This window comes from Balaenoptera borealis (assembly GCF_965194805.1).
Source record: "Balaenoptera borealis genome assembly, chromosome: 13".
Taxonomy (NCBI): Eukaryota; Metazoa; Chordata; class Mammalia; order Artiodactyla; family Balaenopteridae; genus Balaenoptera; species Balaenoptera borealis.
The window spans coordinates 96,119,974-96,146,796 of record NC_138870.1 but is presented as its reverse complement, the minus strand read 5'-3'; the positions used below and the strand labels follow the sequence as shown (position 1 = coordinate 96,146,796).

The window sequence follows — 26,823 nt, the reverse complement described above, 5'->3', positions numbered from 1 at the left end:
AAACTTCTGAGTCTTTCCCTTCACCTTCCCTGTTACCCACCCAACAGGATGTCAGGCAAGTTTGGTTTGGCACCACAGATGCTCCACCCTTGGGCTGAATGCAGTGTTTTTGTTATTGTCTCTGCCTTAAAAATTTCCTGGAGTTTGTAGGCCGTTTCCTGTCTGAGTCTCAGTTTCCTCATCTGTGACAGGGGGATTGTATTTCCTGCCCTCCTAAGGCTGCCATGAGGTTCAAAATTTGAGAAAATGTAGAAGGCAAAGCTTTGTAACCAGCATGGTCCGGTACAAATGCATGGGTTTGCTATTGTGTCATTGGCAGAAAAGGGAAAGGGATAGAATGAAAAATCAAGGAGGGAAAGACAAGTCTTCGCATTTAGCATTTGGCAGATTTATTGACCATCTGCTATGAGTCAGGCTCTTTTATATGTTATTCTTACCATTTATTCATTCATTCCTCATTTATTTCATAAATATTAGTGGACTGTTTGCTATGTTCTAGGCTACGTTCGTAGCCAATGTTACTCCCATTTAACACAATAAGGAAGAGAGGGCAATTGAGTTGCCTGAGTTCACACCAACTGATGTGGTTGGAGCTAGAATCTGAAGAGAGTACTTTATAACACCAGAGCCTGTGGTGGGATTGCTGTGCTCTGTAAGGGTCACTACTGTTGTCTAAGTGTCCAGGGCACTTTTTCCCTTCCGTGGGTTACTTTCTTATTAAATGACAGTATCCTCAAAAGGGAATTTCCGGGCTTCCCTGGTGGCGCAGTGGTTGAGAATCTGCCTGCCAATGCAGGGGACACGGGTTTGAGCCCTGGTCTGGGAAGATCCCACATGCCGCGGAGCAACTAGGCCCGTGAGCCACAACTACTGAGCCTGCGCGTCTGGAGCCTGTGCTCCGCAACAAGAGAGGCCGCGATAGTGAGAGGCCCGCGCACCGCGATGAAGAGTGGCCCCTGCTTGCCACAATTAGAGAAAGCCCTCCCACAGAAACGAAGACCCAACACAGTCAAAAATTTAAAAATATAAAAATAAATAAATAAAAGATTACTCTAAAAAAAAAAAGTAATTAGTTGATTAATTAAAATTAAAAAAAAAAAAAAAAAAGGGAATTTCCTTCTCAGCAGAATGACATCACCAAGAGATAAAGGAAGGAGGAATTTAAATGCAGGGTGTGTGTGTGTGTGTGTGTGTGTGTCTGCATGTATGTACTGGGTGTGTGTGGGAGGAGGTAGGGGCTGTAGTGAAGGGGAGGTCTTGTGTTACAAGCTTCACTTTATAGAGTGTGGCTCCTGGGAGATCATTTTAATAGGTCCATGCCTTAAATGCCTCTTCTCTTTTTTTGTCCATCCTCATTTTTTTGGGTGATCTCATCCAGTGACATAGCTTTAAGTACCATCTCTACTCTGACTCCAACTTCCAAATTTATATCTCCAGTCCGGTCCAGACATTTCCGCTGAATGATAGACACACACATATTTGCTCCCTCAACATCTCAAACTTAGGAATTTCAAACTTAAAGTACTTAGAATTAAGCACCTGATATCCATCCCCTTCATCCCTTCCCTCACCCTCTACCAAAATCTGTCCCTCACACGCACTCTCCCATCTTTAGGAAATGGCAGTATTCTTCTTTCGGTTGTTCTGGCTCAAGCTGTGACATTATCCTTTTTTTAAAAAAAAATACATTTATTGATTTAGTTATGGCTGCGTTGGGTCTTCGTTGCTGCGTGCGGGCTTTCTCTAGTTGTGGCGAGCAGGGGCTACTCATTGCGATGGCTTCTCTTGTTGCAGAGCATGGGCTCTAGGTGCACAGGCTTCAGTAGTTGTGGAGCACGGGCTCAGTTGCTCCGTGGCATGTGGGATCTTCCCGGACCAGGGCTCGAACCCGTGTCCCCTGTATTGGCAGGTGGATTCTTAACCATTGCGCCACCAGGGAAGACCTGTGAGATTATCCTTGATGCCTCTCTACACCCTGCATCCAGCCAGAGTTAATATCACTCCTTTGCTCCAAGCCCTGTAATAACTTCTCCTCTCAATGTACCTGCCTGGCTCCCTGTTACCTCTCTGACCTTACTGGCTTCCTTGCTGTTCCTGGAACTCACCGGGCATGGTCCAGCCCCAGGGCCTTTGCACATGCTCTTCCCTCTGCTTGGAAGACTCTTCACCTACATACTCGTATGGCTTTTGCCCTTATTTCTTTTAAGTCTTTATTCAAGGTCAAGTTCTTGGTGAGGACTTGTTCACCGTATCTAAAATTTTAATCTCCACATGGACACTTCCTATCTCCCTTCTTTCATTTATTTTTCTCCTTGGCATCTAATCAGCATTCTGAAACTATGTTTTTTGTTTTTTTGATTTATTTATTTTTGTTTATTTATTTTTGGCTGTGTTGGGTCTTTGTTGCTGCGCACGGGCTTTCTCTAGTTGCGGTGAGCGGGGGCTACTCTTCATTGCAGTGTGAGGGCTTCTCATTGCGGTGGCTTCTCTCATTGTGGAGCATGGGCTCTAGGCACGTGGGCTTCAGTAGTTGCAGCACGTGGGCTCAATAGTTGTGGCTCACGGGCTCTAGAGCACAGGCTCAGTAGTTGTGGCGCACGGGCTTAGTTGCTCCGCAGCATGTGGGATCTTCCCGGACCAGGGATCGAACCCGTGTCCCCTGCCTTGGCAGGCGGATTCCCAACCACTGTGCCACCAGGGAAGCCCCCTGAAACTATGTCTTTATTTTGCCTATTTATCTTCTTTATTATAGCCCCCTCTGAAATAGAAGCTCTAGGAGGGCAGGGGTTTTATCTGTTTTGTTCACTAGTGTGTTCTCAGCAGTTGTAACAGTGCCTGCCACAGAATTGGTCCTTGATAAATATTTGTACAGTGAATCGTAAAATGGTCACCCTGTTTCATGCCACCAGCCCCAAAACTTCGTAAAGTCATCGGGGTCTCCCGTCCTAGGGAACTCCAGCAGCAGTTCTGGGCAGTTTGCTTCCAGCTGTGGTCCAGCTAAACAAAGTGGGTGAAAGAGACACCTTTTCCTTTTCGGAAAGGCCATTTTGCTCTGGCTCATATGAATGGCAGTGCACTGTTCCATGAGGGCCTTGGCTTTTGGCACACAGGGGTCTGCACATCAAGCCTCACTCAGCCACGTTCCGTTCGGGATTTCTCCTGAAGGCAGCTTGAGGATTACGAGCTGGGGCTCTGGATTCCAACTAATTGGGTTCAGATCCTGGCAAGTTACATCACCTCCTGTGCCTCAGTTCCCTGTGTGTAATATGGGAAGAAGTATGCCTTCTCTTATGAGTGTTTTGAGGAATAAATATGATCATTACCCCCAAACTTGGTTAGGCATCTGGTGCTCAGTGGGTGCTGGATGAATGGGGTAGTGTTGCTGGGTGCGAGGTGACAGGAGCCAGCCCTCCCCCATTCCTCGATGGCTCAGGGAAGGGTCTGGGAAGAGCTGGGGTCAGGGTGAACATTTGGAGGGATGTTTTGTTTGGAGGCAGCCTTGGAGGCCCAGACGCTCGGATGAGAGGTAGAAATGATGTTTGACCTGATGCCTACGTTCATCCCGTCTTTCCTCGTGCACTGATTGAGTGCCTGCGTGCTCCGTGCAGGCGCTCTGCCTAGTGCTGTCAGGAGTCCGAGGAGGAAGGCGTGAGTCCAGTCTCCAGGCAACACCTCCCATTTCCTCTCTCTGGGCCTTGTTGCCCCGTATGCCAGACAGGGCTAGCGATCGCACTGTCCCTGTCTCATGGGCATTTGTGAGCTTTGAGGCAGCTAACAGACGTGAAAACCCCCTGCCAGCCATAAAGCGAGGTGGCCTTGTGAGAGGATGTGCCGTGGGCCAGCATGCAGTGATGCGCTCGTGGGCTGGGAGGTGCAGATGGCAAGGGCTGCAGGAAGGAAGTCCGCGGCAGGCGGAGCGCTCTGATCTGACCCCGTGTTCTCAGCCCGTCCTGCCAGGGCAGGGCACGGGGGTGACGTCGGCTGCACCGGAGGCTGTCCTGTGCCAGTCGTTCCAATCATGGGACATCCTGTCATAAGCAGCTGGGGCTCACAAAGCCTCATTTCCAACTCAGGCAGTTCTGTGTGTGCTTCCAGAATCCCCACGTGGCCCGTCCCGTGAGGTCAGGCACCTGGCCCGGCTGTCCTGGCACGCCCCTCCTGAACAGCCACCCTGCCCCTCTGGTCCAGCAGCGAGCTTGACGAGTTTCCCTGTCTGCAGTATGAATGAGCTCAGCTTCAAGCATCGAATTTTCCAGATCGAAGCCCAGCAGGTGCCCCGTAAAGGTTGCCCTGTGCTGGGGTGAGCTCCTGGGCATTTCTGTTGTGGTCGGAGTGGGTGAGCAATGGGACATGTGGTCTGTTACCACCACACAGGGTGAAGAGAGGAGGGAGGGGTGCCTCAGAGGTGCTGGCCCCCCGGGGCCTCCAGTTGGTTCATTCATTTGTTCTCATTCATTCACCAAACATTTATGTTATGCCCACTGTGGGGCGGGAACAGCATGCCAGGTGCTTGGATAAACCCATAAAGGGGGGATGGGCCCCCCTACGCCCAACCAGCAGATACGGCATCACCATCCCAGGCTAAGTGGTCAGTGGGCGTGCACTGGGCAGGGTGGGGCACGGAGGAAGGCGCACGTGCACCCAGGGCTGGGAGGAGGGGAGGCGCAGGGTGTGATTCTTGGAGGAGGTGGCACATAAACTGAGTCCTGAAGGATGAGAAGGGGTTTATTCATCTGTCTGACAGCCCTTTCTTGAAAGCAGGCTCTGGGGCAGGTGAAGACGGCAGGGAGGACAGTCCAGGCAGGGGTTGGGGATGGGTAGGGGGGTGGGGTGAGGGGGTGCGGGTGGGGTCGTGTGTGCAGGGGCCCTCCACGCTCCGAGTGGCAGCTGCTCCCCAGCCCAGCGCCCATCCCTGCAGCTATGCCGGAAAGAACCTGGGCTCCAGGGTCAGAGGTGGCGGGGACAGGAGGAAGGGGACAGAAATGAGGCCAGCCTGTTACGATCGGTCCAGGATGTGGCCCAGGGTTTTCATTTCCTTTCTTCCACCTCGTGATGACAGTGGCCACTGTTTGTGTGCCCAAAGTGGCCAGCGTCCCACTTTCCCTCCACTGTGTCATTTCATCCTCACGCCTACCCTGGAAGGCTGGAGGAGGGCCAGGCCTGTCCTTTCTGGGGCCAGGCTGCTGTCGATGTGTGTGGGGGGCACCCTCGCCACCAGCGTTGGGGACCCTGAGGAGGGAGGCTCTCCTCTGGGGCGGGGCATCTGCCTTCCATCCAGCTGGACCCTCACGGTGACTCTCCTCCTTAACCCAGGTGGGCCGCGGGCGCTGGACGCTCCCGACTCCCCAGCTCCCTGTGAGCGCCTCTCCCGCTGCTGCGGCCTGCCCTCTGCGAAGCCTCTGTGCTGCTTTTCTAAGCCAGGCCTGACCCGCCACGCCCCCCACCCCTGACTCCCCAGATGCAGGCCCCAGAGGCTCAGCCTACACTCCCACTTTCTTTAAAAAATATAATAATTTTCTATACCATTTGGAAAATAGGGGAAAGAAAAAAAAATTTGCCCATGAACCTAATACTCTCATCTACCCTTAGTATTTTGGTATGTTTTCTATCAGTTTTTTTTGTTCATTTGTTTCGTTTTGTTTTTTGCTGTGCGTAATTTTTACTCAGTTAAATTATGTTTTAACAAACTTTCTTTGGACCGAGTCTGGTGTTAGAATTGATAGAAGTAAAAAGACCCAGTACCTGCCCATACGAAGCTCAGACTCCAGAGCTAGCCCATCTGGGCTCCAGTTCTCTCTCCTCCACCTACTAGCCGTGCGACCTTGGGCCTGTTACTTTACCTCTCTGTTCCTTGATTGTCTCATATGTAGAATGAGGATAAGCATGGTAACGATTTCATAGGATGGTGGTGCAGATGAAATGATTAATATATGTAAAGATCTTGGAACGGGGCCAGAGTACAGAAAGAGCCACGTGAGTGCCTGGTGTGGTTCGTGCTGTGAAGTGTACAGTCTGGCAGGAGGATCATGGCTTCTCCAGCTACAAAAGGAGGCATTCTGGATAGACAAAACAATGCAGACAGGCAAGGAGGTGCGAAACAGCATTGCTTTCTGGAATCGCGTGTGGTTTGGAGCTGGCAGGGTGGGACTGATGGGGAGAAACAGGACGGGCAGGCAGTGGCTTCGCAGGCCGAGCTCACAGCCCAGAACAGCACAGGGAGCGTCATGGACTCGTTGCCACCGAGCCTATGACGACGCCACGTGCTTTCCCTGAGTTGTTACCACCTTCTCAGTAGCAGCCTTTAGTGACCACACGGTGTCTTGGGGGTCACATGTCATAACTTACAATTCCCCTAATGCTGGGTATTGAAGTTGCTTCCATTTCTGTGTCAAAACAGAAATTGTTATAAAGCATATTGCTGTGCATGCCATGTGTTCTGTTTTGGGGGAATTCTTTTCCGGATACCAAGTCCCATGCCTTCTCTTGGGGTCCCAGCCCCTCTCCCCTGGCTGTGGGGAAAGGCGCAGGTACCCAGCTCCTCTGTCCTTTCAGCTTCCAAGTGTGGAAGAAAGAAGGACCTTGACATAGGTCTAAGCATCCTCATGAACGTTCTCATTTAATCCTCACCGCACATGAGAGGCGAGCGCTGTCCTCATTTTAAAGGAGGAGAAACTGACTCCCACAATCTGCTCACACCACATCAAAAAAGGAAAGACGTTACAAAGCTTCACAGCGTTTTCAAAGCTCTTCAATCATGTTCTCTAAGCCTCAGTTTCCTTATCTGTAAAAGGGGGTGATGGAACTAAAGAGGGCTAATGTTTGTTGAAAGTTACTATCTGCCAGGTACTGTTATTAGGCTCTGTTGTGATCCCCATGTTACAGTTGAGGAAACTGACTCAGAGAGGTTAAGTAACTTGCCCAAGGTCACACAGCTGGTCAGTGGTGAGGCTGGGATTTGAATGCAGTTTTGCTCCCAAGCTGCACTGTGTGCTTTGGCCGTCTGCCTCATACGGTTTGTGAGAATTAAATGAGACAATTACGTGCAGTGCTTAGCTCAGGGCCTACTACCTAGTAAGTAAATAAGCGTCTCCTGATGTGATGATTATTGTTGACCCTTACTGCCTTTTTAGATGATTCTTTGTAGGCCTCTTGCTTTTCCTTTCATCCCTAACGTTGATCCTCCCTCCACCCATAGGCCAGAGGATGACTAGTATCCACTCACATGTCCACTCTCTCCCACGGTGCCCACACTCCCACGCTCTGTCCTGCAACTGACCTGCTCTTTTGGCAGGTGACATCCTGGCACAGAGGCAGGGGTGGCCTCGAGCCGATTGTCATGCAGCTTTGGTGGCACTGCCTGAGGAAGGTAGTGTGCTTTCTGGGAATCCAGGAAATAACAAGACATCTGATTCTGTCATCCAAACTGGGGACAGTTTCCATAGCAGAAACTGTGACCCTGTGGGTAGGAAACAAAATTTCCACCCAAACCTATGTCACTGTTTCTAAGTCTTTGCGTTCATGCTCATTTCCGCGAAGCTTGCTCTTGCGTTCTCTCAGAGCTCTTTGGGAAGCCCGTGGTAGCAGGCACCAGAGGTTTTAGACAAATGCCCCTGATGGAGTGTGAGATGACCCTGGTCCCCTTGTGGCATCCAGTAGAGAGGGGACACTGGTTTTGTTTGTGGAATTCAAATGACCAGTGCTAAGCTCTTTGAGTTCCCAAAAGTCGACTCCATACTTTACAGGGTGAGAACACCCCGTTTGCACAGGGCAGTGTCGCCCATCACGTGCATTCACATCTGCCATCTCCTTTGATCACAACAGCCCCACACTGCTGATGAGGAAACTGGGTCTCTTTTGGGGAAACTGGGTCGGGGGCAGGACAGTGCTGGTCACATGTACACAGTGGCAGCCCTGGAACTTCTCATCAACCCTTCTTCCCTCCCACTCAGTGCTGTTTCTCTTTCTTTCCCCTCCTTTCCAGGTCCCTCCAGGCCCAGAATCCGGGGAGCAGCGCTGGTGGGGAGCCGCGCTGGTGGGGAGCCACCTGGGTGCCCGTGCAGGAAACCGCCGTGCGTGGTGAGGTGGGCATGGGAGACCGAGCCCGGCTGACCAGAGACCCCGTTTTCTTCCAGACCGAGGGTGAAGGTGGCGGGGCCTCCCCGCCGGCCCCGCGGAGGATGCAGTTCTTTGGCCGCCTGGTCAACACCCTCAGCAGCGTCACCAACTTGTTCTCCAACCCATTCCGGGTGAAGGAGGTGGCCGTGGCGGACTACAGCTCGAGCGGCCGGGTCCGGGAAGAAAGGCAGCTGATTCTGTTCCAGAACGCTCCCAGTCGCACGTGGGACTGCATCCTGGTCAACCCCAGGAACCCCCAGAGTGGATTCCGGTGGGTGATGGTCGTTGCCCCACACACACTTCTCGCCTCTGACTCCTCCCAGGTCTCAGCCTGGAGGTCCCTTGGCCGAGAGCAGCTTCTTCAGGTTGACATCTGAGGGGTCTGTTGGGGGTGGGGCCGCTTTTAGAATGGAGGGAGGGGCTTCCCAGACTCGACACCTTCTGGCCCATCAGGGTCCCGGCAGCAGGGGCTGGGGCTGGAGGACTGTTGCCTGCCTCGAGGCTTGACCCATACAGATGGAGGGAGGGAGGAAGGATGCGGAAGCTGAGAAGGTCAAATCGGGGAAGGCCCAGGGATCACCTGTAGCCCTGGGTCCTTAAGGCGTGACTGTCCTTGTAGGGGCTGGTTGGCCGAGGTTTGTTCAGGGGAGCCTGGAAGGGGTGGACAGCTGCTCTTCTCCGGGCATGCTGGGCCCCCCTCCGTGGGCTAGAGGAACGTGTAGGAATCCAGGACAGGGCTGAGGGAGCTGAGCAGCTGCAGGGCCAGTTGGGAAAAGGGGAGAGGAGTGACCAAGGATCCCCAAATGCAGGGTCCAGGGGAGCTTGGCAGACTGGGGCTGAGTTAGGTTAGTGCTGATGGTGCTTCATTCGTTCACCCATCTGGCTCTCCTGTCATCCAGGGGGTGAGCTGGGATGGAGGTTGGAGGGTGGGAAGCTGGAGCGGAGGCTCTGAAGAGCTGCAGAAATGGTGATGCCAATGCCTGGGAGTCGCTGGGAGTGAGGGCTGTTGGGGGGATGGGGGCACTGTGCCACAGCCCTGGGCTTTTCACTGGGGTAGTCATCGTGGGGGGTTCCCCACTGATCCGAACACCCTGTGCTTTGTGGAGAGAAGGCTTGGTGTGCTGGACTTCCTCTTCAGGGGGCCGAGGTCTGTCTTTTAAGTCTCCTCCTTTACTTGCCTGGAGGGCTTTGTCCCCAAAGTACTAAGTGTGTTGGATGGAGGTGTCAGGATCCTGCTTCCAGCCTCCAGGTAGAGGGGCTCCTATTGTTCTGTAACTGCAGAGCTTCAGGTTGGGGGAGGGGATCAGGGTCTTCCGAATCCTCAGGTTTTATTCCCTAAGGCCTGGGAGTCCCACAACACCCAATGGGTGGAGAGTTGGATGCTGGCTGATACAGATGGCAGCAATGATAGTATCGCATTATATTAGTGCATGTGAGGCGCTGGTCTAACTGTTAGCTCCCTCTGTCCTCACCACAGTCCCCAGAGGTAGGGCTATTATTGACCCCTTCTTACAGAGGGGGAAACAAAGCTCAAAGAAGTTAAGTAACTTGCCTGAGGTCACAAAGCCACTCATAGCAGAGCTGGGGTACAGACATCCTGGCTCCAGAACCCACCTCTTCCTTTGCCTCCAGGCGGGCCGCTTTGCAGCGTGATGAGCTGGGCCCATCCTGGGCCCCCAGCCTGACATATGGTCCAGGCGCCTGGCTCTTCTGGGGTGAGCCCCGTGGTGGTCACTTGTAGCACCGCCGTGTACATTGTGATAACGTCCATACTTCTCTTCCTGGTACGAGTTAATCATTTACTGCTGACATTGATTTGTGACATATGCTGTTTGACGAACCCTGCCAGCCCCTCGCTGGTATCTCAGCAGAAGCAGGGCTGCACTTCCCAGGAATCCTGGGAGGAATGATCAAAGCGTGTGTGACATGTGATCTTTGCTTCTCGAAAGAGGACTGACTTTTGAGGCCCTCTGTGCTGGGACTTTGGCTAGACACACACCCTAAGGTTTGCCCGTTCACTGTTTATCCAGCCCACAGCCCATCTCCACCAGCGGCAGGTCTCTGCCCTCCAGGGGCTCAGGCAGTAGCCAGAAAAGGTGGATCAGGACCCGGCATTCAGTGGGGTAAATGTGGGGTACATGGGCTTGTGTCAGATTCATGTTCCCCGGACAGACCTTCACTCTTTACACAGTTTCTTTGCCCTTGTTTTTCCATCTGCTAAGAATGCTCTTCCCGCACTCCTTGGCCTGCGACTCATGTGTACCTGCTCTGTGAGCCTGTGCTCACCCCTCTGTTCTCCCTCAGCGGTGTCTGTACCTTTGTCCGCCCCTCTTGCCATGGATTGCCACATGTCTGTTTGCACATCTGTCTCCCCCACCAGACCACAGAGCTCTGGAAGGACAGGGCCTGGGTCTGAGTCAGTATTCCATTGTATGTATGTACCACATCTTCTTCATCCATTCATCTGTTGATGGATGCTTAGGTTGCTTCCATATCTTAGCAATTGTAAATAATGTTGCCATGAACATTGGGGTGCATGTATCTTTTTATTTATTTATTTATTTGGCTGCGTTGGGTCTTTGTTGCTGCGCTTGGGCTTTCTCTAGTTGCAGCGAGCGGGGGCTACCCTTCCTTGCGGTGCGCGGGCTTCTCGTCGCGGTGGCTTCTCTTGTTGCGGAGCACGGGCTCTAGGCGCGTGGGCTCAGTAGTTGTGGCTCGTGGGCTCTAGAGTGCAGGCTCAGTAGTTGTGGCGCACAGGCTTAGTTGCTCTGTGGCATGTGGGATCTTCCCGGACCAGGGCTCGAACCCGTGTCCCCTGAATTAGCAGGCGGATTCTTAACCACTGCGCCACCAGGGAAGCCCTGCTCTTGAGATTTAAGATTGGTATTGCACTGACTCTATAGATCAGTTTGGTAAGAATTGACAACTTAATACTGTCTAGTCTTCCAGACTATAAACCTGAAATACCCTCCCACTTATTTAGCTTTTCTTTAATTTCTCTCAATAATTCTTTGTAGTTTTCTGCACATTAGTTTTGGACATATTTTGTTAGATTTATTCCTAGTGTTTGACATGTTTTGATGTTATAATAAATGATATTTTTTAATATTTAATTTTCTACCTGTTTGTTGTTGTATATAGCCAGGCAGTTGATCTTTTGTATATTCATCTTGTGTTCAGCAACCTTGCTAAACTCATTTATTAGTTCTAATAATTTATCTGTAGGACTTTTTGGATTTTCTGAGAACATAATCATATCATCATGAACATAATGACAGTTTTTGCTTCTTCCTTTCCAATCCTTATACTTTTTATTTATTTTTCTTGCCGTACTGCACTGACAAGAATGACGAGTAAAATGGTGAAGGAAGCATCCTCATCTCATTCCTGTCTCAAAAGGGAAAGTTTCAACATCATACCATTAAGCATGATGTTTGTTCTGAGTTTTTTGCAGATACCCTCTGTTGCATTAAGGATATTCCTTTTTAGTCTCAGTTTTCTAAGAGCTTTCTTTTTTAAAAATTCATGAATAGGTGTTGTATATTATCAAATGCTCATACTGAAACAATTGAGATTTGCATTTATTAGCTCGTTAGTTTCTCCTTTATTTTGTCAGCGTGGTGAATTATACATCGATTGGGTGATTGGTTGGTTTTGAAACGTTAATGCAGCCATATGTTCTGGGAATAAATCTCTCCTTGTCATGATGTAGCATCCCTTTTGTATATTGCTAGGTTAAATCAAATATTTGTTTAGGATTTTCAGCACTATATTTATGAGAGATATTATCCTGTAATTTTCTTTTTAAAAAACATTCTTATCAGGTTTTGGTGTCAGCTTTAGCTGGCTGCATAAAAAAAGTTGAGAAGTAATCCTTCTATTTTCTGAAAATTGTTTAAGATTGATGTTACTACTTTCTTAAATGTCTGGAAGAATTCATGGGTGAAGCCATCTAAGCCTGGAGTTTCCTTTGTGTGAAGCTTTTCAATATGTATTCAATTCTTTAACAGATACAGGGCTACCAGATTTTCTCCATCTTCTTCTGTCAGTTTTGGTATGTTGGGTTTTCAAGAAATGTCAGATTCATTGGCATAAAGTTGTTCATAATGTCCTCTTTTTTTCTTTTTAACATCTGAAGCATCTGAAAAGATGGTACTTCGTGTTTTCTGTATTTCTCATTGAGTTTTGTTAGGGGTTTATTGATTTTTTAAAGTCTTTTCAAAGAACCAACTTTTGACTGTGTTTAAGCCAAATGCTGCTGTATGTATACTAATGCCATTTCCCCTGTCCATTAGCTGTTTTATTAATGTTTAAGTAGTTAAAAATTGCAAAATGCTTTTTTAGTTGCGGCATGAGGGATCTTTAGCTGCGGCATGTGAACTCTTAGTTGCAGCATGTGGGATCTAACCCTGACCAGGGATGGAACCCAGGCCCCCTGCACTGGGAACGCAGAGTCTTAGCCCTGGACCACCAGGGAAGTTCCACAGTCTACCTTAAATTGGTACTTTGACACTTCCCTGACAATGCAGAAACCTTTGAATATTTCAATTCCATTTATCCATCTCACCAACTTTTTGAGATGTATTTTCATTTTAATTAAATATATATGTAAATATTTCTATCTATATACCCCCAAGCATTTTTATTTTTCTTAGAAACAGTCAATTCAGGGAATTTCCTGGCCGTCCACTGGATAGGACTCCATGCTTTCACTGCTGAGGGCCCAGGTTCAATCCCTGGTCAGGGAACTAAGATCCCACAAGCCGTGTGGCATGGCCAAAAAAAAAACACCCAAAACACAGTCAATTTAGATTTGCCCACATAATACCTTTTCCAGTGTTCTTTATTCTTTCCTGCATTATGTTGCTTCCATCGGAGATAGTTTTCTTTCTGCTTAATTCTCTTAGTGCAAGTCTGCTGACAGTGAATTCTCTGTTTTTCTATCTCTAAAAATGACTATATTTTACCTTTATTCTTTTTTTTTAAACTGAGTAAAAATGTGGGGCTTACCTCAGTGTGCTTCCCTTTTCTCTAAAATCCTGGCCTGCTATGCCTTGCCTGCATTTGGTTCTCTCTAGAACCTTCAAATATTTGTTTGAATTTAATCCTGCCTTTATATTTGTTTTCACCAGGAAGGCTAGTCTGGTACAAACTCCTCTGTCATAGCCAGAAGTGGAAGTTCATCTCACAAATTTGATATGTAATATTTGCATTGTCATCGAGTCAAGATAGTTCCTAAATTTTACCATGACTTCTTGTTTGAACTGTAGATAATTTGTATGTATCTTGGTTAATTTGTAAACATATGGGAAATTTTTCATTATCTTTTTGTTATCGACTTCTAGCTTAATTGCATCATGGTTGGAGAACATAGTCTAAATATTTTCAGGTCTTTGAAATTTGTTTAGATTTGCTTTATGGCCCAGCATGGGTCCAATATTTATAATTTTGTGTGTGTGTTTCAGAAGAATGTGTATTCTGTACTTGATGGGAATAGTGCTTTATATATGTCTGTTAGGTCAAGTTTATTAATTGTTCTATATCCAATAGGGATTTTTTTTTTTTTTTCGTCTGCTTGTTGTGTAAGAAACTAGTAGAGTATGTTAAAATCTATCAGTGTGACTGTGGATTTGTCTAGTTCTCTAATTCTTTCAAGTTTGACTTTATTTTGGAGCTTTATTATTAGATACATAATTATCATATTTTCATAGTGATTTGAAACTGTTATCATTTCGAATTATCCCTCTTTGTGTCCAGCAATGCTTTTTACCTTAAGCTTTACTTTTTCTGATATTAATATAGCTTCACCAGGTTTCTCTTGGTTAGTATTTATATATTTCCTTATAACTTTAATCTTGTAAAGAATATGTAGTTGTCTTTTCTTTTCCCTGTTATCCAGTCTGTTATTTCTTATATTTATTTGGAACATTTAGTCTATTTATACTTCATGTAATTCTGATATATTTGGGTTTAAATCTACTGTCTTACTGTTTGCTTTTTTTTTGTTATTCTTCCACGTATTTTCTTTTCTTTATTCCTTTCTTTCTTGTCTTCTTTTTATTTTCTGGTTTTTGTTTTGTTTTGTTTTAGCTTTATTGAGATGCAATTTACAAAAAATAAAATTTACCAATTTTAAGTGTATCATTCAGTGGATTTTGATAAAGGTACACACTCATGTAACCATCACCACAATCCAGATGCACAGCTTTTTTGTTATCCCCCAAATTTCCTCCATGCTCCTTTGTAATAATGCCTCTGCACCCACCACAGCCCTTAGCAAACACTGATCTACTTTTTTTAAAAAAATAAATTTATTTATTTTATTTATTTTTATTTTTGGCTGTGTTGTGTCTTCATTGCTGCGCACAGGCCTTCTCTAGTTGTGGCGAGTGGGTGCTACTCTTAGTTGCGGTGCGTGGGTTTCTCATTGCGGTGGCTTCTTTTCTTGCGGAGCACGGGCTCTAGGCACGTGGGCCTCAGTAGTTGTGGCTCACAGGCTCCAGAGCACAGGCTCAGTAGTCGTGGCGCACGGGCTTAGTTGCTCCACAGCATGTGGGATCTTCCCAGACCAGGGTTCGAACCCGTGTCCCCTGCATTGGCAGGAGGATTCCCAACCACTTTGCCACCAAGGAAGCCCCAACCCTGATCTACTTTCTATCCCTATAGTTTTATCTTTTAATCATACAGCATGTAGTCTTATGAATCAGAGTTTTTTCCCTTGGCATAATGCTTTTGCAATTCATGATTGAATGTTTCCTTATTATTCCATTTTTCCACCTCTTTTAGCTTGGAGATTTATACTCTATTATTATCTTTTAATGATAGCTTTTGGGAGGTAGTTCTCCTTGGGTCTCTTGTGTTTCTGTACATCTTACAAGCAGAGACTCTGACTACTTTTTTTCCATACTGTCTTTACAAGGATGTTTGTATTGTGAACAGTCTTGGAAGATAGAGGTAGGGTCTTTCTCTCCAGCAAAGGGTAGGTTTGCTTACTCTTCTATATAATAAAGATAATATTTTCCTCCAGAGCAAAGCTTAGACAGATTTTCTCATTGATGATTATAACAGATTCAAGTTCCCTACACTCAGGGTTTCTGTCTTCTAATGCAACATGAGCAGGTGTCACCTGACCCTCTTCATGTCACCCTCTGGGAAATGGATCCCAGGGAATAGGCACAAATGCTGATACTCTGGCACAAATGCTATTGCTGTGAGTAATAAATTGCCCTTTGTCTTTGATCCAGGAACCTTGTGTCTTCTGCCAGCATCCATGAAACTGTGTCAGGCTAACTTGTTAGTTTGCAAGTAGGGTAAAATCTGAAACCCTTCACAGTTCTTTTATTTATTTATTTATTTATTTATTTATTTAACATCTTTATTGGAGTATAATTGCTTTACAATGGTGTGTTAGTTTCTGCTTTATAACAAAGTGAATCAGTTATACATATACATATGTTCCCGTATCTCTTCCCTCTTGCGTCTCCCTCCCTCCCACCCTCCCTATCCCACCCCTCTAGGTGGTCACAAAGCACCGAGCTGATCTCCCTGTGCTATGCGGCTGCTTCCCACTAGCTATCTGTTTTACATTTGGTAGTGTATATATGTCCATGCCACTCTCTCACTTTGTCACAGCTTACCCTTCCCCCTCCCCATATCCTCGAGTCCATTCGCTAGTAGGTCTGTGTCTTTATTCCCGTCTTGCCCCTAGGTTCTTCATGACCATTTTTTTTTTCTTAGATTCCATATATATGTGTTAGCATACGGTATTTGTTTTTCTCTTTCTGACTTACTTCACCCTGTATGACAGACTCTAGGTCCATCCACCTCACTACAAATAACTCAATTTCGTTTCTTTTTATGGCTGAGTAATATTCCATTGTATATATGTGCCACATCTTCTTTATCCATTCATCTGTTGATGGACACTTAGGTTGCTTCCATGTCCTGGCTATTGTAAATAGAGCTGCAATGAACATTTTGGTACATGACTCTTTTTGAATTATGGTTTTCTCAGAGTATATGCCCAGTAGTGGGATTGCTGGGTCGTATGGTACCCTTCACAGTTCTTGATAGAACCCTAGAGATTGTAACACACATCCTTGGCCTTACTGAAGTATAATTGGTACTTTGGCCTCTTCCAGAACAATACAAGGGGCTTAGAACCCTTTAACTCCATTTATCCCACTCGAGACTTCTATGCCATGTATTGTTTTTTATTAATATTTTTATTTTAAACCCAACAAGACATTATACTGTCAATATTTATTTAGATTCACTCACATATTTACCATTTTCATGGTGCTTAATTTTTTTCCTGCATCTTTGACCATCCATCTAGGATCAACTTTCTTCTACCAGAAGAAAATCCTTTTGTATTTCCTTTTATTTGGGTCTGCTAATGTCACAGTCAGTCAGTCTGTCTCTCTGGTGCATTTGTTTGTTTGACTAGTGAAATATTTTAATTTCAACGTCATACTTGAAGGTTGTTTTTTTTTTTCTGGGTGTAGAATTCTCAATGGCATTTATTTTCTTTTAGCTCTTTAAGGATGTCATCTCATTATCTCTGGCTTCCATTGTTGAGCTGCATTGTTGAGTCTGATGGTTGCCCTCTGAAAACTTTTTTTCTCTTTGCTATTTTTAATGTTTTCTCTTTGCATTTTGTTTTCAGCAGTTGTTACATGGCACATGTGTCAGTTTTTGCTACGTTACAATATGTTGACCAATATGTGTCATTCTCAGTTATTGCTATGCAACAAACTCTCCCAAAATTTAGTGGCTTAAAACAATATCAATTATTTATCCCACAAATCTGCAATTCGAGCAGAGCTTAGTGGGAAAGGCTCAGTTTGATTCTACATAGTATTAGCTGGGGTGGCTTGACTGCACAATTCACTTATAAGATGACTCACAACTGGCAAGTTGGTGCTGGCTGTTGTCTGGGAGTTCATCCAGGGTTAAGGGTCCAGGACCAAGAGTCATCTCCATGGTGCTTCAGCTTCCCTGTGGTATGATGGCCGGGTCCCAAGAAAAAAGAGATAGAGGCTTCCAGTCTCTTAAATCCTTGCTCTAGAAACTAGGACGGCATCACTTCTACCATATTCTTTTGATAAAGCAGTTACAAAGCCAGGTTAAAGGGTAAAGACACATAAATTCCCACTGCTCAGTGGCTCAGTGGGAGGAATGTAAGTTGTAAGTGTGGATTTGGTGGCGGGGGAGGGTAGAGGAGGATTTATAGAATATTTTAAGTTAATGGAATAATGTTTTCCATCAACTTTGGAAAGTTCATAGTCATTAACTCTTCAAATATGGCTTCTGTACAATTCTTTTTCTATTCTGTTTTTGTATCTCCACTTATATGTATGTTACATCTTTTCATTATATATTCTATGTCTTTTATCTAGTTTCCTGTATTTTCCAAGCTTTTGTCTCTCCATGCTTTATTCTGTTTACTTTTTTCTTACCTATCTTCCTTTTCACTAATTTTCTATTCAGCATTGTCCGATCTGCTATTATACCTAACCACTGAGCTCTTAATTTTGGCAGTTGTATCTTTAAATTCTGCAATATCCACTTGGTTCTTTTTTTTTTTTATAGTTTAAAGTGTTTTGCCAAAATTGTAAATCTTCTATTTTATCCTAATATTGTCATAGTTATTTTAAAGTCTGTGTCAGGTAACTTCAGTATTTGTAGACCCCCAGTTATAGATCTGTTTCTCTTGTATATTGTTTCTGTTGGTTTTCTTTCATATTTTCTTTTTTAAAAATATTTATTTATTTATTTATTTATTTTTGGCCGCACTGGGTCTTAGTTGCGGCATGTGTGATCTTCCATTGCGGCACACGGGCTCTTCGTTGTGGTGTGCGGGCTTCTCTCTAGTTGTGGCACGCTGGCTTCTCTCTAGTTGTGGTGTGCAGTCTCCAGAGCGTGGGGGCTCAGTAGTTCCAGTGCACAAGCTGTCTAGTTGTGGCGTGCAGGCTCAGTAGTTGCGGTGCACGGGCTTAGTTGCCCTGCGGCACGTGGGATCTTAGTTCCTCGACCAGTGATCGAACCCGCGTCCCCTGCATTGGAAGGCGGATTCTTAACCACTGGACCACCAAGGAAGTCCCATTTTTCATGTTTTCTTATCTCTTCCTGTGCCTGGGGAGTTTTGCTTTCATGCTGGACCATGGATTTGCAACAGTGCTTGTGGAAATATACGTGATGATATTTTTTAAAAAAGGAAGAAAGGAAAGGAAATCTTTTCAAATAAAAAGAAAGCCCCAGCTCCATTTAGGTTTATGTATGTGTGTGTGTGTGTGTGTGTGTGTGTGTGTGTGGTGAGGGAAGGGAGTCCAGCGGGAGCAGGTCAGTCCACAGCTGGAAGCAGGCAGGGACCTGTTTGCAGGGACCCAAGTCTTCAGATTCCATCAAGGGCATGGGCCAAGGGTCCCTCCCGGCTCATTTCTGTGTCTTCCTCCTCTGCCCTGGCTCCTCAGACTCTTCCAGCTGGAGACAGAGGCCGACGCCCTGGTGAACTTCCAGCAGTATTCTTCCCAGTTGCCGCCCTTCTACGAGAGCTCCAACCACATCCTGCACGTTGAGGTCCTGCAGCAGCTGACCGACCTCATCCGTAACCACCCCAGCTGGTCGGTGGCCCACCTGGCGGTGGAGTTGGGGATCCGAGAGTGCTTCCATCACAGCCGCATCATCAGGTGGGCGGGGGACTTGGCCAGGTGGGGCAGGAGGGCAGGACCCTGGGGATGCTGGGTGTGAATGGGGAGTCTCAGTCCAGCCTCAGTTCCCCTCCATAAACTCAAAGGTTGCCCAGAACGTTTGACCTCAAAAGGCGCAGCATTGCCTCTGGGTTAGAGCAGGGGAATGCCGACTAAAGTCAGAAGGAACAGTGTAACATTTCTGGAGTGCCTGCCAGGTGCCAGGCCGCTGGTAGCTGTTTTGTACCCACCATGAACTTGAATCCTCTCAACATGCCCATGAAGTAGTGTCATCCCAGTGAGAGGTTATGTGACTTGTGCAAGGTCACTCAGCTGAAGAGGGCTGAAGAGGCTTCAGATCCTTGGTGTCTCCTTCCAAAGGCCTGGTTGCCCTTCTGGAAGCTGGAACACTTAATCTCGTATGTCTATTCGGCCAACATTCCCCTGGCGAGGGCCCCGTGCCAGCCGGAGGACTCGAGCTCACCATCCTGCCCTGAGGTAGCCACACCTCCAGTTCTCTGCTTCAGACAGTTTGGTTCAGCTCCCGGGCCCAAAGCTCAAAAATCTTCACTGCCTTTTACAGTTTACCGGCATGATCTTGGACAGCATGGTGTTTGATCTCACAGTAGTTCTTTCGATTTCCTAGGGCAGGCGTGGCAGGTATTATTTTTATTTTTTTGTAGATAAGGATATTGAAGCCTAGAAAAGTTAAGTGAATTGCCCAAGGCTGGTGAGATTTCTGCCTTCTGCGATTCTTTCTATGCCACCCCACTGCCCACTTCAGGCTGGTATGGCCCTAGGGCACATCCCTCATACAGGTGTGCAAACTGAACTAAAAACTGATACAGATCACATCAGTTACAAGTAAATTGTGACTCAGCCCTGAGTTTGAACCAGCCAGCTTGAGTGGGGCACGAATGCTCTTGGGCTCCTCGCCCACCTCCCCTGCGTCTGCACTTGGCTTTCTCAGTGCCCCGCCCACCTCGTGCCACACCCCTCACCTCCCCGGCCCTCCCCTGCAGCTGCGCCAACAGCAGGGAGAATGAGGAGGGTTGCACTCCCCTGCACCTGGCCTGCCGCAAGGGCGACTGGGAGATCCTGGTGGAGCTGGTGCAGTACTGCCACGCCCAGATGGACGTCACCGACAACAACGGAGAGACCGCCTTCCATTATGCTGTCCAGAGTGACAATTCCCAGGTGCTGCAGGTGAGCAGGGTGGAGACAGGGCGACTGATTCTGGCCACACCTTACCACGGCCGCAGCTGTCTTTGGGCCTCTGGGCTCAGGTGTCCCTCCGGGCCTCTCACTGTCCCCACCTTGATCCTTGAGGCCTGAGCCCTTTCATGAAGGGTGCAGCCCCACCCGGCACTTGCCTCCCCATGCTTGTCAAGGAGACACATCCTCGGCCACTTTGCTCCTACAACCCTGGGAAAGTCCTCCAACCCAGCAAACTGAACTCAAGGTCTAGTCCCGTCAGTCAGTTTAATTCAGCTTCTCCTGAGCACTCACCGTAGGCTGGGCCCCTGGGCTGGGTGAATTTCAGCCCCTGCCTGGAGGCGCCCATGGTCCAGCAGGACCTGAGCTTAACTTTTTACAGTAACTCAAAACAAACAAAACTCCATCTGGCTCCTGTAGGCATTTGCACCAAAGGCACTCCTTCTGTTAAATTTTTGATCAGCTGGGCAGAAAAATAAAAAATAAAATTGTAGGCAAGTAGATCAAATGATGAAAAGGCTACCTTATATATCAGATAGAAAAGACAGAATACTGGGCAGTATTTTATTGCCTAGAATTAGAAGATTCTTCTAAAGGTTATATCCTTCTCTCTGCCCTGGCATCAGAATGGGACCACATTATTCCAGAAAATATGGATTCCTGTCTTATGATTAGTGCTGTCAGGGAAGGGAATTCCATACCCACTGTTGAACTCTGCCCTTACTGAGACCCCACTGTGTGCTCAGCACAGCACCACGTAGAACCTGCCTCGATTCAGAGGGCGGGCACTCACTCTTATCAATAGCTGTCCTTTACCACTGGTCCCGTGCCTGACCCTGTACTCAGTGTTATATGTGTTCTAGTTAATTCTCAAGATACCCTCTGTGGGTGGGGGCCATTATCTTCTTCTCCTCTCCAAAGAGACTGAGGTTCAGCGAAGTTATGTGCCCGGGGAGGGGTGCCACAGAGCTGTGAGCGGTGGGGCTGGCCCTTGAATCGGGCTTGGATGCCAGCACCTCGGCCAGCACCTGCTGTGTCCCTAGCCTGTCCACAGACCCAGCCGGTCACAGGGGTACACAGGGGTCATAATTAACCTCAAGGAAACAGCTTTCAACCACAGTCGAGGAAATAAAATCCTCATGGCTGTTTTATTAATACTGGTGTTTTGTTTTGTTTAATTAAAAAATAATACCTACACGTAGCTGAAAAATTCAGGCAGGACAGAAGGGTATGCAATGGAAAGCAAGTCTCATTCCCACCCAGACCCCCAGTGCCCACCCTAGATACAACCTCATTTACATTTCCTGATTGAGAACTTTTTCATACACGCCACAGTCATGCCAGACCAGCGCCCCAGCCAACACTGGCACAGTCAGCTTCTTTCTCTCCCCAAAGCCTCCTTTCTTGGTTGCTTCTCTTGAAGTTCTTGTCAGTGTTCTCGTGGAGTCCAGCTTCCCTTCCCCTGAGGCCCCAGAGAGGGACGGCCACAGCGGTGGATGTTAGCAGAGGGACAGGCCAGGGGCCTCGCTGTGTTTGGCTCCTGCCCACCCCGAGGTCTTGCTGTCAGCTCCTAGGGAAGGACGCATCGGCTGGCCTGAACCAGGTGAATAACCAAGGGCTGACCCCGCTGCACCTGGCCTGCCAGCTGGGGAAGCAGGAGATGGTCCGTGTGCTGCTGCTGTGCAACGCTCGCTGCAACATCGTGGGGCCCAGCGGCTACCCCATCCACATGGCCATGAAGTTCTCCCAGAAGGGGTAAGACCCTGCCCTGCCCCACGTGATCCGAGGGCCCTCCCGTCCGCGCGGCCAGTCCTCCTGCCCAGGCGAGCAGTGGCCTCCACAGGCTCACTAGGTGCGTGTCAGATCCTGGTGCCAAGGGCTGCCCTGGTACAAAGAAAGTATTTGATAAATGTGTGGGAGTGTGAATCTCGGTCCATGAACTCTGCTGTGCAGAGAATAGAACTTTGAAAGTTGCTCAGTCATGCACCTTAATTTCTGACCGTGAGCCTCCCTCTACCAAACTGGAGAAAAACAATCTTAAACTTCCCCGGGGTTCCCCCTTTCCCGCTGCCCCAGGTGATGCCCCAGGGCTAGAATCTCATGCAACCCTAAGGCTTGGAAGGGCCCATGTGACCTGGATCCTCTTCCATCCAATCCCACCACATCTGATCTGAACAGCCCCTTCGTGGCTGCTGTGCTGGTGCAGCTTCTGTGCCCAGCTCGAAGCCTAGGAATGCTTAGCAAGGTGGCCCAGGGCCCCATCCGCCTGATGCATCCCTCCTTCCTGGGGGGTGGCACTGCTGGGACTCAGGTGCCAGGCCCATGTCTTGGGGAGCTCTAGACCACTCATTTCTTCCTTTCTCCCAGCCCTGGGAAACCTGGTCTCAGGATAATTCTTCTCCATGTGCAGTGTGTGCACGTGTGTGTGTGTGTGTGTGTGTGTGTGTGTGGATGTAGGAGGGATAAAAGAGATGACTATCCCAAAATACTACCCAGCAGATACAGTAACTAGAATGAATGAATGAGTCAGGTGGTCCCTCAGTCCCAGGCACTGTGCCTTACAGAGGTGGATGAGAGAAAGCTCGGGACAGGGGATACAGAAGTCGCCCAGTACTTTCCAGAGCCATGTGGTAGACGGGCAGCAAGAAAAGAGCTCAGAGGGGCTGCCCTCGGGTGGGGGGCAGGCACGCTCACCCTCCCTCAGGGTTTTCCTTCCTCTGGGATCTGCACCCACCTTTTGGCCCCTGGAGGGCATTGATGTCCCCTTGAAGGTCTGGTCCAAGCTTGGACAAACCCTCCTTTCCTTGATTCTTCATCGTACAGCCAAGATGAACTAGAACTTTCGGGAAGACTTGACCAAATGGTTGGAGACAATCCCAGCGCTCCCACCCCCGGTCACCCCCAGTTACTGAGTTGCAGGTTGCAACCTGAATGGACACACGTGATGAGTGATGCTCTCCCACACCCAAGGGCTGGCACGGTGGCCCCGCTCCAGCTTGGCTCCAGCCACCCTACTGGCTTCAGTCACCTTCTTGGTCCAGGTTACTTCCGAGATCCCGATGTGGCCCAGGTTGCTCCCTCCTCAGACACCTGCGACCACATCCCAGGCCTCCCGTGTGGATCGCTGCAGATGAGGCAGCACGAGTCGTCTCATACCTCGGGTGTGCTCTGCACACAGCCACGCTCCTCTCAGGGCCCCAAGGGGGCACATCTCTCTGTCACCACGTGGCAGCCCGCGCATTCATACTCCAAGAATCACAAGTGTTAGGGTTACTGGGACTGGTTCCATCCCAGCCCTGATCTGGGGGCCCCTCTGCTGTTGGTATCGGCTCAGCCGAGCTTCACAGAGAGCTGGATTGGGCCCAGGACCCCACTTTGACTTAGCATCATGTCTTCAAGGTTCGTTTGTGTCATAGCCTGTATCAAAACGTCCTTCCCTTTTAAGGCAGAATTACTCCATTGTATATACCACATTCTGCTTATCCATTCATATGTCCATGGAGACTTAGGTTGTTTCCATCTTTTGGCTATTGTGGGTAATGCTGCAGTAAACACTGGCATACAAATATCTTCTTGAGCCCCTGCTTTCAGTTCTTTTGGTTATCGATCTAGGAGTGGAAAGCAACTGCACTTCACCCCGCCTACTGCCTCCTACAGGACGCAGTCACTACTTGCAACACCAGCCGTTTGGGAGGCAGGGGAGGGTAGAGGGCGGCTGTGTGCCAGTCACAGACACCCATGTTGCAGACAGGCCCAGCCACTTTCCAGAGGTCACCAGTGGGAAGTTGGGGCTTAACCTCGAGCCTGTCTGACTCTGCAGCCAGCACCAGTGAGAGTGATCATTGCTGACCGAAGTCATCAAGGAAGGCTTCCTGGAGGAGGGGGCTTGAGATGTGCCTTGAGGGGCTCAGGAGACCGTTGCCGTATCCCCATATGCATGCTGGTCGGTTTTGTTGCAACTGTGTTTACAGGAGCTCTCCCTCACCAGTAGATGAAGCCTTGAGTCGTGGCCTCTTCCAGTGTCAGGCTGCCCCCGCCGGCCTTCCTCGCTCCCACGTGGCTTCTCTCTCCCCAGGTGTGCTGAAATGATTGTCAGCATGGACAGCAGCCAGATCCGCAGCAAAGACCCTCGCTATGGAGCCAGCCCCCTCCACTGGGCCAAGAACGCAGAGGTAGGCAGGTCTGAGGGTGAGCCGGGGCAGGGGGAGGGTCCCAGAGCCCTTTGTTCCTTAGCTACCTATCGGAAGGAGGTTCCTGAGAGGTCTCTGAGGGTGGCACTTGGGGGCCCAGGAAATAAGCCCAAGGAGGGATGATGTCCTGGCATTGCAGGTGAGTGTCCCCTCTGCGGTTTCCTCATGTGTGAATTGGGGACCTATGGCCTACCTGTGGAGGTATCGTGAAGTCAGCAAAGCAGTGCGTGAGAAAATGCTTCATAAGTTGTCAAGCACCTCGCAAATAGAAGGTGATGGATGGTGATGATGCTGATGGTGATGATGATGGTGGCTCTAGCTCCGTCTATAGAGAGCCTGGCCGGCATCTCCTCTGAGGCCTCCCCCTGAGCTAAGCTCTGACCCCCTGGGAGGATGGAGGTCTCTGATCACTTATCTCCAGGAAGCACAGCTATCAGTGCACTGGATGCCCTCAAAGATGATGGGATACTCGTAAGTGTGACAGGCCAGGAGGGAAGAGACTGACAACCACTGTGGATACCTTCACACCAGGAGCTAGACACCAAGTCAGGCCCTCCTTTATGTTTTCATGTTCCTTGTCAGCACACTCTGTGAGGTGGGAACTTGCATTCCCATTTTCACAGCAGAGAAAACTGAGGTGCACAGGGGTGCAGTGACCCTTCCAAGCTCAGACAATGGGGATGAAGTGGGGCTGAGCTTTGGGCTCAGGTCTGTCAGGGTCCGAAGTCCAGGCTCTCCGGGGCTGTTGGGTGAGCAGGGGTGTGCGTTGCCAAGGCCCAGATGGGGTCATACCTTTGCATGGGCAAAGGTGGCAGGGAGTGGGGCAGTTCTGGGGCAGGGCCCAGAGGAGTGGGGCAGTTCTGGGGCAGGGCCCAGAGGAACCTTTGCAGGGAGGGATGGGGTCCTGTGAGCTCCAGGAAAGGACCCTGAAGCCCTTTGAAAAAGTCACCACAGCTTCAGCTTTTTGTCCCCTAGTTCCTGGGGTGCGGCCGGTGTGGGAGGCAAGGTCTGGGGCCACCCCCAGAACTGGGGCCTGCCACCTTGGCTCCTCCCATTGCTGGAGCTTTCCAGGGGCCCGAGACCTGAGGGAAGTGGCCCTGCCCAGGTGCCACCAGGTGCCACAGGCCGCAGCCACTCTGAGCACCCCGCTGACTCGGGCCGGGACCCTGTCTCCGCAGATGGCCCGCCTGCTGCTGAAACGGGGCTGCGACGTGAACAGCACCAGCTCCGTGGGGAACACAGCCCTGCACGTGGCCGTCATGCGCAACCGCTTCGACTGCGTCATGGTGCTGCTGACGCACGGGGCCAACGCCGAAGCCCGGGGCGAGCACGGCAACACGCCGCTGCACTTGGCCATGTCGGTGAGCCCGGGCTTACTGCCTACTCGGCAGGGGTGCAGGCGACCAGCAGGGCTGGGGCATGCCCCACTCTGAGCCCAGAATAACAGCCCCTTCCTCTGCGCTCCAGGACCTCTCATTCCCATGCCCCCATGTGACATCTGGATGCTGTGAGAGGGGAAAATACAGCTCTGGTTACTGACCGTGGCCTTGGGCAACTCACATCACCTCTGCCAGCCTTGACTTCCTCATCTGGAGAATGGAGGTGTTGGTACCCACCTGACAGAGTGGTTGAGTGGATTCAGTGATAGACACCCGGTAACTCTATGGGGGATGTCTAAGCACATGTAAGACCTGGCACGGAGTAGGCATCCCCGAGACGTTCGTTCTCCTTCCCTGCATCATCAGGGAAAGCTATTCATCTGCATGTTGCCCTTATCTCCCTGGTAGACGCCAAGCTCCTGGAAAGCCGGGCCTGCTTACACATCTTGGTGGCCCATGGTAGGTGCTGGTCACCTTTGCTGGTTTATTAGAGAGCACAGTTCCTGCCCTTAAAGCCCCTACAGTCTGGTTAGACAACTACAGCATGAACATACTAAATGCAGGGGAGGGAGTGTTATTTGTTACAGATGTGTGTGTATGTGTGTGTGTGTGTGTGTGTGTGTGTGTGTATAACTGTAGCAAACCATATGTACCCATAATTCTATTCAACATGTCTCGGAGTGATAGAATAGGAGATTCCCCTGGAACTCTAAAAGAAGGAGATTTAGGACAAAGTCAAAGACATCCTGTTATATACCAAAGGTCATAATTGTAGAGGGGATGTTGCCCAAGAGACTGAAACTATAAATAAAACTGTGGACATTTTTAGCACTGAATGGGCCCTTTGAATTATGTAGTTGAACAGTTCTTAAACTTTTTGGTCTGTTTGATCCTTTTATGCTTTTCAAAATTATTGAGAATCTCAAAGACTTTATTTGAATGTTATCTATCCATATTTACCATATTAGAAATTAGAAGTGAGGGATTTTCAGGATACTTATTAATTCATTTAAAAATAACAATAATTTACCAAGCCCATGCTAACATAAGTAACGTTTTTATGGAAGATCGACTTTATTTTCCAAAACAAAAAATAATTGAAAAGAGTTGGCGTCGTTTTATATTTTTTTGAATCTTTTTGATGCCTGACTTCAGAGAAGGCATGGATTTTCCTATCTTCTGCTACATTTATTCAGTATGTTGTTGCATATGTTAAAAATATGAAGAAACTCT

General features: G+C 48.7%; 1 protein-coding gene across 4 annotated transcripts in view; it reads left to right on the top strand.

Annotated features, from left to right (window-relative positions):
- PLA2G6 (phospholipase A2 group VI) overlaps positions 1 to 26,823 on the top strand; it is a 51,218-nt gene that overhangs the window by 941 nt on the left and 23,454 nt on the right. For 2 of the 4 annotated variants that reach the window (XM_082352739.1, XM_082352736.1), the window contains exons 2-7: positions 7,982 to 8,386; positions 18,591 to 18,806; positions 19,829 to 20,012; positions 21,589 to 21,776; positions 24,097 to 24,193; positions 25,390 to 25,572. In XM_082352739.1, coding sequence (XP_082208865.1) covers positions 8,088 to 8,386; positions 18,591 to 18,806; positions 19,829 to 20,012; positions 21,589 to 21,776; positions 24,097 to 24,193; positions 25,390 to 25,572 — 1,167 coding nt within the window. In that variant the 5' untranslated portion in view covers positions 7,982 to 8,087. The remainder of the gene's footprint in view (positions 1 to 7,981; positions 8,387 to 18,590; positions 18,807 to 19,828; positions 20,013 to 21,588; positions 21,777 to 24,096; positions 24,194 to 25,389; positions 25,573 to 26,823) is intronic. The other 2 variants (XM_082352737.1, XM_082352738.1) reach the window with 2 other exon arrangements.